The 12,190-nt window shown below is 43.5% G+C and overlaps 1 protein-coding gene across 1 annotated transcript; it reads left to right on the top strand.

The window, feature by feature from the left end:
* Nucleotide 1: 1 nt before the first annotated feature.
* SerRS (Seryl-tRNA synthetase) lies at nt 2-11,529 on the top strand. The gene is made up of 11 exons (XM_037415785.2): nt 2-227; nt 428-498; nt 895-978; nt 1,639-1,797; nt 2,471-2,611; nt 3,912-4,067; nt 4,981-5,190; nt 5,974-6,103; nt 8,095-8,252; nt 10,723-10,852; nt 11,380-11,529. Exons 1-11 carry the CDS (start codon nt 92-94, stop codon nt 11,499-11,501), a joined length of 1,497 nt encoding a protein of 498 aa, XP_037271682.2. The 5' UTR covers nt 2-91; the 3' UTR covers nt 11,502-11,529.
* The last annotated feature ends 661 nt before the right edge of the window (nt 11,530-12,190 follow it).

Below are 12,190 nucleotides of genomic sequence, written 5' to 3'. Positions count from 1 at the left end.
GTTGTTTGTCTGTCGTTCGACTCGTTTCCTCCCTTTCTGCCTCGCCTCGCCAACTTCACGTTACGGATCGACCAGCCGGCAAAACGTAAAAATGGTTTTGGACCTAGAACTATTTCGCGCCGACAAGGGTGGAGACCCCGAGAAGATTCGGCAGAACCAGAGGAGGCGTTTTAAGGATCCCGGGCTCGTGGACAAAGTCGTGGATGCCGATACGGTGTGGCGAAAACGTGAGTTGTGTGTGAATGACAAGCGGCTAGCGAAAGCACGTTTTCTTGCGCTTTGCGTGCGCGTGGTGTATCGGGCAATCGCGGCTCCGCGTTTCGTCACTCGCTTTTTCGGATGCCATGCGGGATATAAGCAGAGACGTGTGTAAAATGCTTCCAACCGGCACGTCTGACGGTCCCTGCCCGCGTTTCGTTTCCCACAGTGAGGCACCAACTGGACAACTGGAACAAGTTGAAAAACCTGTGCAGCAAGGAGATCGGCCAGAAGATGAAGGTAAGTCATTGACAGCCGATCAGTGACTGTTTGTATTGCTCGCACGAAACCACCTAGCGTACTTCGTTACGCTGAGGTCCGTTCTGAAACCCCAAAACGCAACTCGAAGTGGTCTCGGTTTCAGGAGTTCGTAGCGACCTGTTTACGCATGACCTTATCGCACGAAGGTTCCGATTTCGACTTTGCCTCTGAACCTTTACCGACGACAACGTTTGCCACGGTTGTACGTCGCCTACGTTTTCATTTTTCTATGTTAGATCGTGGTCTGAAAGTGCTATTGTAGTACTGTCTCATAGCATTCTTCTTGTGTCCCATTGTCTTGTCATCGCTGGACGGCCAGCGGAGCACGCCTAATAGACATTGTGCTCTTTTTTTTTTTTTTGCTGTTGGTTTCAGAAAAAAGAGAATGTTGGAGAAGGTGACCATTTGCCCGACAGCGTCGTTGAAAAGCTGAGCGAACTCACGTCGGAGGTGTTACAGGTAAATTGCTGTACCGTCTTATAAATGAGCCCTTCACAAGCTTCGCTAAAAAAATGCTACAGTTTACACAGACTGCAGCAATCTTCAACCCAGTGCTATGAACAGTAACAATGTTTACCACGTTTCCAATAAACTAAACCATCACAGTTGATCTCAAAGTCATGTCAGTTGTCGTTTCTAACACAGTTCTTAAAACAGCATTTTTAAAGGAACAGTTCTGGGATGCCCTAAAAACATTCCCCTTCATTTTTCTCATGACTCATACACATCAAGACAATACCAAAGCAGAGCCATCTATTGCATTTGTTGTTTTAATGATAAAGTTATTTTACCTTCCCAAAGCTACATTTGGACCACAAGAGAAGCTTTACGCTAGTATTTGAAGAACTTCTAATTATCGTCAGTGCATGCCTTCTGGCACTGTGGTCCCGCTAATTTGCAATGTGTAGCTCTTCTGCATTTTGCTTCAATCGTAATACGAACACAGCAACTGAAAACAGAGTGCGTCACCTTATGCTAAACAGCAGAAAACTATAGCTGCTAGCAACGATTATGGATAGATGGCATCTGGTGCATAGCATTTCCTTTCTACACGTCTTCAGAGACGTTCTCCAAACTTGGCCTTGTCGCTTCTACTTTTGTTTCTGTTTCTTTTTCCAGAGCCTCACTGTCAACCAGATAAAGCGAATCAGGGTGCTCATCGACGAAGCCATAGTTCAGTGTAACAAGGACCTGGACACCTACGAGGCGGAACGAAATGCCGCTCTCCGAGAAATGGGCAACTGGCTCCATGAGTCGTGTGTCGTCTCCAACGACGAGGTGTGGGCCCCATGTCTCTTTCACTTCTGATACACCATGGTCGCTGAGGTGGATCAGTGATTGCACTGCTTAACAGCTGTTGCATTTTGAGGGAAGAAACATGCTATAGGCTTTTGTAAGGTCGATGCATGTTAAGGGAACCGAGGTGGTAGAGATTATACGGAGCCTTCGTCTACAGCGTCTCTCAAAGTCGCTTTGGGAGACTACAAACCATGAAGCCGATCGTGTTCCGGCACTCGACCGGTCACTCAAGGCACATTTGGACATCACCGAGCCCAGTCCGATTCACATTTCATGACTCTGGTTGACTCCCTTTGCGGTTTTCAAAAATGACCCAGTTGTGGTTGGCCAGTCAGATCCCGAACAAACATGCCCATGCGACGAGGGTTATTCAAATGAGTAGCAATAATTGGATATTGAAGGACAACCTAGCAAGGTCAATTCAAGAACAAGAAGAAACTGGCAGTGTAACACTTACTTTACTGACACAGCCACGCAGAGCTTGAAATGATTATTCACATTGTTTCATGTCTGTTCAGAAGATATTTGTTTTGGGTTTTGAAAGCAGTCATAAAATATATGGTATTTCAAATTTTGTAATGGCAGTGAGGGAGTGAGGAAGTGGAGCATCTAGAACTCTAAATGAATGTTGTAATAACTTTTTGTTCTGCAGGATGAAAATGCTGTGATAAAGACCCACGGAGACGTCGCAACAAAAAAGAAGTATTCGCACGTTGATTTAATCGTCATGATCAATGGCATGGATGGCGACAGGGGCTCCGTCACGGCTGGCGGGCGTGGCTACTACCTCATGGTTAGTGCACAGTTTCATTTTTGAGAGGGCTTGTTATTACCGCGCCATTTGTGTGGGAGGTCACCTGCCTCCCGTTCTCACCTAGAAGTCTCTCAAGGCATTCGCACTTTGAGTGAAAAAAAAAAAAACAATAAGCTTCTCACATATAGGATGATCATGCTTATTAAGCGTGTATGTTAGAGATCGTGTCGGAGTGGTATCGATTACATCATTATTGACATGATGGTGTGGTAAAAAGTAAGACTTTGTCTGTCTTGCAGCCTTTTAATTTATTTCTAATTTGGAGCTTGCCAAGCATAGTGTCGTACAGGACTACATGCACACAGGCTGTGTAAGTACACGAAAAGGTCCCAAAGCAGAACTGTCAGGGAAAATACTGCTGAGCGATAGTAAAGAAAAAAAGAGGGCGCAGCTAAAGATCGATCAGGGTAATAGACGTATCAACGCGTAGTGTGAAAACTAGATGGTTTAAATTTATGGTACCTCCACTACGGCATGCCTTTTAACCATATTGTGGCTTGTAAAACCCTAGACATTATTATTAATTCTTCCTGTGTTGCTGAGCTAGCTCTTTCTTTTAAACACAATGTTTGATAAAATACTGTAGACTCTTGTTAAGTAGAACCTAAAGGGACCAGTAAAATATGTTTTATTTGACGGGAGTTTCGTTTAGCGAGAGATGAACAGAGAGTTGAAATACAAGTACTAAATCAGTGATATCAGAGACAATTCTTTCATTTAAGCAGCAAGTCCGTTTAACCAATTTCCTTTTACATGAGATTCAAATGGACATGAGCCGGGCACGTAGCGCATAGTCAGGATAACCGCTGGTCATTAAGGGTAACTGATTGGATTCCCAGAGAAAGCAAACGCATGAAGGGGAGACAGAAAGTTAGGAGGGCCGATGTGATTACAAAGTTTGCCGGTATAACGTGGCAGCAGAAAGCAGAATACCGGGTTGATTGGCAGACCATGGGAGAGGCCTTTGCCCTGCAGTGGGCATAGTCAGGCTGATGCTGATGACGATGACCGCATAGCGTGCGATATATTTTTAGCGCAAAAGTAGAAGGTGGAAGAACTCGGACGAGACACGAAACCGAGAGGTAGGCCTTAACAACTGTATAGGTCCTCTTGTCAAAATGCTGACCAGCTTTTCTAATTGATACAACCGCTGTATGATATAGGACTTTTTTAAAAATGCAGGTGCTTTGACATCCCATTTCAAAGTCATGGCTGTAACTTGAACAAGGTTGTTCCCACACCCTTTCTTAAGAAAATGGCGACATTCATGTTCGTGCAGAACGCCGCCGTGTTCTTGGAGCAGGCCCTGCTTCAGCTGGCGTTGCAGATGCTTCACGCCAAGGGCTACTCGCCCCTGTATACACCCTTCTTCATGCGCAAGGAGGTCATGCAGGAGGTGGCCCAGCTCAGCCAATTCGACGAGGAGCTGTATAAGGTAAGCGGCAGACGAGCTGTGCTGCGTGCGTACGCCACGCTTGAAGCTACAGTTAAACAGAACATACGATCATTCGATTGGTTGTTGTGAATGGCATGGCTATGCTTTATTGCCTTATGTTTACGTGATCGGGTTTTGCTCACAAAATTTTATAAATCTATTTGGCACAGGCCCTGCCTGAATGTTTGGAACGATTGTTCCAACTGTACCAGGACTAAAGAGCCATGGGCCAGCTGGTGTTGCATCTTGGGTAAACGCACTTTTAACCATACAGGGATAGACTGGACAGCCACAAACACAGAGTGTAGACTAACAACTACTTTATTTTATGATATGATACATGCCAACAAATGTATCAGTGCACCTTCGTTCAAAAGAAATTCATTTTATAGAAACAACTCAATTTTTTCATGTGCATGCCCATTTGACTACTTCGTTTTTATCTTGCCTCAGGTCTTTTTGCTATGCCTTTCCTTTGTGTATATATGCGAAGAAAATGTTTGAAAATGAAATAGTTGTTAGTCTGCGCTCTGTGTTTGTGGTGCGTTCAGTCCGTCCCTGTTCGGTTAAAAGCACGTTTACCCAAGATGTACCAGGCTGTTCTAATAAGACGGCGTGCATAGTGCGAGTAATCAAGATTACTCTATAGCTAACACAAGCATACGTAATGGTGCTAGAATTTTCGGTTACTCATGTATAAAATACGACATGCTCTAAAGACAATCAAATTATTCACGAGCGACGTCCATGCTCACTGTAATCATATCACTGCGAACGTTGCTTGTACTTTGACTTCTTTTTTTTTTGTAGGCAAAAGCATGCCCAGTAAAAAACTTCCATCTTTACCAGCTTGATATTTGCATCTTTAGCCATTGCACCACGTGGCTGTGTGCTCCCTTCTCTCTGCCACCAGGTGATCGGCAAGGGCGGTGACGGTGCGGTGGACGAGAAGTACCTCATCGCCACCTCCGAGCAGCCCATCGCTGCCTTTCACCGGGACGAGTGGCTGTCGCCTGAGGCCCTGCCCATCCGATATGCCGGCATCTCCTCTTGCTTCCGTCAGGAAGTTGGCTCGCACGGTCGTGACACCCGCGGCATCTTCCGTGTTCACCAGTTCGAGAAGGTCAGTTGCAAGATGCATGCTTAAAGAGCCATTAAACGATCTCGCAGTCCTAAATTTGTAGTGAATAAATAATTGTGCTTTTGTACAAGTGAACATGTTGCCACAAGAAATTTGCGAATAAGGGATGTAATTATAAAGATACCTGGGACAGATCAATCATTCCAGCTAGTTTCTGTTCCTCACTTGCTATCACCACGAAGTAGGGTAGGCGTAGCTTGTTGCAACTCCATCCTCATCGGTAATGTAACACATAGTCAGCCATTATGTCAACAGTCCATATCCAGTGACTGAGCAAGGCTTTCCCCAAACGTCACTAATATCAAAGTGGCACAGTGAGGAAGCGCGATGTGAGGCACTGGTCAGGTAGATAAATACGCAGTAACTACATGGCCAAAACCACATCACTGGAGGGCCAAGGCATTGTTTTTCACTGCAGAGGACCAACCGACAAAGCCAGTGCTGTGTAAAGTTTCCCATGGGCAATATTATGTCACTTCAGGGGGCGAAGACTGTACAGAAGCTGGACAGGGGTGCACAAACTGTTTTTTTAGTTGAAGCGTCTGCGTGGTGCGCAGTGCAGAATGGTATGTAGAAAATGTGGTAGCTGAGGACTTATGTATGAATTGGTGAGCTTGGAGCATGCTTATTGGCAAGTTAACAAGCCCTAACGTGCTTTAACGAAGGTTCTCATCATCACACAAATAGTGTGCTGTGTATCCAGCTTGCAGTGTCCGCTCTCTGTAGGTGGATCTGAAACATCACCGCTGAATTCCTTTCTCCCAGGTGGAGCAGTTCTGCATCACCTCGCCGCACGACAACAAGTCGTGGGAGATGTTCGACGAGATGATCGGCAACGCAGAGGAGTTCTGCCAGAAGCTGGGCATTCCTTATCGCGTCGTCAGCATTGTGTCAGGTGAGGGCCCAAAAGAACACCTTTGCAAATTTCTGATGCGCACTGGGAATAGTGAGGCACCATCCATGGAGTTTAGTAAAATAATTTTTCTAGTTCGCTGTCTGAGTTGGATGATATGTGAACTGTCCGACTACCATGCCGCATTGGGGGGCAAAGTCACCATTACCACTTCCTTATTGCCTGAGTGAGTGCCGGCCGGTTGGAGTCAAGATCTCATCATAAAAATGCGCATCTGACAGAAATATATTTGTAAGCATGTGTGAATAGGAAATCTTAAGTTCGAAGCAATGGGTGATTTGGTTGAATCATTTTGAATCGAATTCGAATGGCATGTATCACATATTATATATAAAAAAATCTGCATAATGGTAACGACCAAACTAACCTGCACAATTGTTTTTCGAACTTGAAACAAGGCATGTACCAATGTCCTCCTTTTTGGTTCATAAAAAGGAAGCGGAAGCAACCCTAAATATTAGCAGGATTTGACTTAAGTAGAATGCATGTGATAACCTGTAAAATGTGTAACAATTTAAAATTCACTAAGACCATATAAGCCGGTATGACGAGCTTCTATGTGAAGTTATGAATCTATGTGGGGGTAATATGTTCGTATAACCTTGTAGCAAAGCTTCGCGGCAATACGGATTCCTTTGAATGGACGTATTCACAGTATGTCTCTTCACTGCAATGAAACCACCTTTACAGGGGTTACATGCGGTTTATATATACTTATTTGTTTATTTAGAATACTACTTAAGGATTCCGAATAATTTAAATTTGGGTCAAAGCGAAATCGAATAACTGAAATGTTTATTTAGGTATAGAAAGTAAAATATTTGCATATGCTTACATACTTGTTATATTCAATAACTAATTATATCCAACAATTCATTGTGAACATATGCTCGTGTCTCTTTCTTAAAAGCAGTACTATTACTCAATTACTTTGATATAACTAGTAGCTCATCAAATCAAGGTTCAACAGTATGTACGATTCCTGTGCTCTTCTAGGACATCCTCTTTAGGGAGTCCGTTATGTCAGTGTGAGAAGCCCCACCTCCCCTTTCTTTCTTTTATTTCTATTTCACTTTGTGCTGCATTTTCAGCAGTAGCTTTGCATTTGGCATTGGATGAAAACGAAAGTCATGTGCTATTGTTAGTGATATTCCATACAGTCCCCATTGCATAATGTATATGTGCCACTTCCATTCTCAGTCAAATCATGGTTTCCTTGAAAGGATGGCTGCATGGCTTTCTGTTTAATGTTTTAACCATTTTTGTGCTATGCATTTTTTTATTTATTATATGTATATGCAGCTGATGCAATCACGACTGAGTGAGCTAAGTGCCTTGCTTGTTGACCGTGTTGAAACTTTTCAACAAATCGCAGTTTTGATGTACTTTATAACATGGGGAATCAGCACTGTGAATTTTGTCACAAGCAGTATCTTTACATGCAGATTATGAGTGACAGTGCGATCGTTAGTGAGCTGCTCTGGTACTCCACGATCTTCACAATGCGCTTTCTGGACTTTGATGGCATGAATTGTTTTGCACATTGTTCTAATGCCTAATTGCATTTAGTCATGTATGTCCTGTTTTCATAAGCAAGCAGTAGATTTTGTTTTTAATTTTTATTCATCATGGTGTTGGTCATGAGGCTGTCTCAGGGTGAGTTTTTAGGCATCACAAAAACTGGGTCTTGCAATAACGAAGTTACTAAAAGAAATATGAAGAGGGGGGCCACAAGAGTCACAGAAATAAATTGCCAAACATAAAAAAAATACTGGTAGACTTGTAATTTGGACAGTAGTGATCAAAATATATCTTACAACAGCAAATTACATAAATGAAGTACCATTCACAGAAAATAGACGTCCTAAGAACATGATCAGTAATTTAACACTCGGGCAGTCAATCTTCTAATCGGTGATGGCAGGCTGCTTTCAGAAGTTTCGCCATACATTTTCTTTCCCCCTGCATTCCAGGAGCGCTGAACAATGCCGCGGCCAAGAAGCATGACCTGGAAGCCTGGTTTCCTGGGTCTGGTGCCTTCCGAGAGCTGGTGTCCTGCTCAAACTGCCTCGACTATCAAGCGCGCCGCCTACTGGTCCGGTATGGCCAGACCAAAAAGATGAACGCGCAGGTAAAGACTCTTCCCTTGGTCTTCTTTTTTTTTTTTGGAGAATGCATAATTCTTACACGAATTACTAAAGAAAGCTTTAGCTATCAATAGGTTAGAGGAGGCAGTTGCCTTCTTCTAACCTCTACACCAAATAAGGAAACACATGAGCCAGATAACGAGTATTGATGTGCATTCCTAAAAAAAATTAAAAGGAAGAAGGGCATAGTTTAGGTCTTTAGCGCTTTCCCTTTGTTCTCACGGCACACCCAGTGCTTTCAGGTCACGTATGGTATGCTCACTATCGCTGTGACATTGGGAAACTGTAAAGCGCACCCTTTTCAAAAAAAAAAAAAAAAAAAAAAAGAAACACAAGCGAGCTAGATGATGGCTATTGATGCATGGTAGAAACATACCCCAAGTATGCGTAAGGTGCAGGGCGAAGAAACTCTCCTTAGAGTGCGGACTGTGCCTTAAGTGCTGTAATTTTTCCAGGAATCTCCATGGCAAAAACTGTGTGGCAGGCAGTGGAGGTTATTCTGAACCTTAGAAACAGTCTTTCCGCTGAGGGCGATGCAGTGCCATAGACGACAGGAAACTTGTCTTGCGAATCGCTGCTAAATTATGTGCCGTTTCTTTGATGTTGTAGCACTTCACATGTGCCACGATATTTTGTTCGCAACTTATCGCATCTGTTTATGATAATACTTAGTGCTTGTGTTTAATTTTGTTTTTTCAATATGAATAGTCACCTTGACGTCATGACAGCAGTATCATGTATATGTGTTCTAAATAGATTCTAAATAAATATGTGTTCTATTTGATTCGATTCACACTGGAATTTTTACTATTCGTACTTCCTGAAGACAAATGCAGTCAACGTCTTATTTAAAGCAACCCCATCAGATTTTATTATGCTTCACTTCACTACATTCTCGTAATGTGGCTAAGCTACCCTTCACGCTCAGCTACGGTCGCAAATATATTGACTCGCGATAACGCTATTTCTAATATAGAGATGATAGACATAGGAGAGGTGGAGGCTCAATTAATGTGGTTTTCGACCTGAAATTCTGGCAGGAAGTTCAAAATTTTGAACGCCGACGTGTTTTATAATCAAAAGTTTCAAATGTTTTTTTTTTGTGTTGAGGTCTACAAGGCAGATTTGGAGCACCTAACTCAAAGGGAGCACAACGCTATCTGCCACATCAGTTGGGCTTCCACAGCAGTTGTAAGAGAAGGAGAGGCTGAGGAAATAGCATCTTTGCCTTTCACAGGCAGAGTGTTGTTGGCAACACTTTGCTTGTATCAAATCATGTTCTAATACCATTCGGCCTCTGCATTGTCTTATTCTCGATAAGACAACTATGAAACATCACTTCGTCAGCATTTCATCAACCTAGCAAAAAGAAACGCTTTCATGTTGCTATATCTCATTAGAATATGCCTAGGAATCTTGTCCAACTTTTTTTCTCCCAATTTCGCTTTGAACTACCGTATTTACTCGTGTAATGAACGCACTCACATAATAAACGCACCGCCAACTTCAGTCATCAAAATTTGGATTTTTTTCCCCCGAAATAATAAATGCATCCCCTACATTAATCCGCTGCAATCCCGCTAACTGACACCTGGCGCCTCCTCACCCATTGGCTCTCTTCCATTTTCTATTACTTTGCCGACCCAACTCAACCACCTCGGCGCTCGCCCCCCCCCCCCCCCCCCCCCTTCGCTTGTTGGATGTCCGCATCTGCGTCTTATCTGTGCGCCACAGCAAAGTTCACCAGCAGGGTTCACCAGTGGTGCGAGTGTAGAGACATTGTAGAGACATGGCAGCTGATAAGCACAAAGCAAGCGAAGGTCACCAAACTGCCGCCATTGGTGGCTTTTTGCGACTCCCCTCCCTTTCTTTTTTAGCCTTTCTTTTTTCTTTATTCTAACTGTCCCTTCATTCCCCGTTCCCCGCCTTTTAGACGCCCCTCAACTCACAAGCAAATACCATTGTTGCAGTTAAAGGATTGCAAGAAAAGATAGTCGTAAAGCGTTTTTATGGCGTGTGTGTGCGGGAGGCCCAGGGTCAGCTTGCAGAAGATAGTGCCATCAACCACCGAAAATGAGTAAAATGCATTAAAGAAGCTGTTTCCAAACAGTGTTCGCGTACTAAAAGCCAAAAGGCCAAACGACCTAACTTTTTTTTTTTGCATTACCACATTTTTTTTCTTCTCCCGAAAAAGCTTTCATAAAATTTACCCCGGGTAATTTACCCCAACTTTGCTCCGATTTTTTAAGAAAAAAAGTGCGTTCATTACGCGAGTGAATACGGTACTAGAAAAGTATTCTAGAAATATTCTAAAACTTTCGCACTTTGATATTCGCTTCGCACCCAAAATTTTTCTACTCGCGCAGCTCTACACAGTACATGTAGATGCACACATACATGCACATGCGCAGCACATGCATATACTGTATCTTAACCTTTTGTTCTTGTCATTAGACAGAATACGTGCACATGCTGAATGCAACGATGTGCGCCACGACTCGGGTGATCTGCGCCATCCTGGAGAACAACCAAACAGACGAGGGTGTCATCGTGCCGGAAGCCCTGAGGCCGTTCATGCCACCCGGTGAGCACTCGCACATCTCTATTTGTTTGTACATTCTCCCACTTTGCTCTGTGTTTCTCTGAACTCTTCTAGAAATTCAAGGTTGCGTCTTGCGCCTTTCTTTCTCCATATATACATACTTTCACTGTATAATGGCTATCGCTGCGTGCGTCTACTAGCTGGTGCCTTTTGGGTAATTGCCAGCAAGTGTTGCTGAACAGTCTCGTGGAACAGTTGAAATAGCCGAAAACTTGAGTTGTAGTAAGTGGAATAGTAACAATTCAGCTGTGCCCTTAATGACAAAAGGCTCGGGGAGACTGGCTTTACGATAAATGCAAATTTCTGCTTCGTCAAAGCGTGAGCCTTCTAATTTCTTAGCCACGAAGCCTACAAGAGGTACAAAATTTTAATTAGAGGCTACCTACGAAGCATAAGCGAGAACTCGGCGTTTTCACGAGTGTTATAACCCAAGTATGCCTCAGTACTTTCCACAAGTTTTTGTTTGCTAATTGCACTTGTAATAAGATGGTGTCCACTCACATTTGCAGCATACCGGGAAATGATTCCTTTTGTGAAGCCTGCACCGATCGACGAGGCCGAGACGAAGAAGCAACGCAAGCACCGGGAGGGCATGGAGAAAAAGGGTGGCGACGAAAAGAAAGAGGAATAGAGGACCACTTCCTGTCAATCTCGACAAACTTGTCTTGTTTGCTTTTTATTGTTTCATTAATGGTGAATTTCATTGGTAGATTCGGAGCACTTTCGGAAGCAGTTTTTCTGCTCCATGTGAAGCTATTGGCAGATCGAGAGCGCTCCCTGTGTGTTTCATTAGCATATCCAGAGCATCTCCGCTGCCAGACTCACTTCAGAGAGCAGCTTTCTCCGTAAAAAACTGTGAAATTCGACCAAAAGTCCCGAGCACCGCGTGTGCTCGCAGAGTGTGGCATACCACGTGATTAGCTTTGTGCAAATAGTAAACTTTAGGTTCAAAGCAAATTCGAAGCAAATGGTGATTTGGTTCGAATAATTTCCAGTTGAATTCAGATGGTATGTATATTTTAATGTGGCGGCAGAAGCGTGCGAACGAAGAGGAAGGACAGGCTTTGTGGATTTTGCTGATCGGCAGCATCTTACCGTCCCTTGCCTTCTGCCTGCTGCTTCATTGACCTCATTGTAAATAAACCCATATCATCCGTAATAGTATATCACACATTATATTTTTTAAAAAATGGGCATACTTGTCATGACTTAAGGGCCACTCACCGGGCCCCATACCAAATTTTAGTTAGACAATGGAAGTTATTGGGTGTTCGATGAGGAACATTTTGCCACAAAAAGTTTTTGAATCGGTTCATTACG

This window comes from Rhipicephalus microplus, chromosome 9 (genome assembly GCF_043290135.1).
Source record: "Rhipicephalus microplus isolate Deutch F79 chromosome 9, USDA_Rmic, whole genome shotgun sequence".
Classification (NCBI taxonomy): domain Eukaryota; kingdom Metazoa; phylum Arthropoda; class Arachnida; order Ixodida; family Ixodidae; genus Rhipicephalus; species Rhipicephalus microplus.
This window is presented reverse-complemented; position numbering and strand designations above follow the sequence as displayed.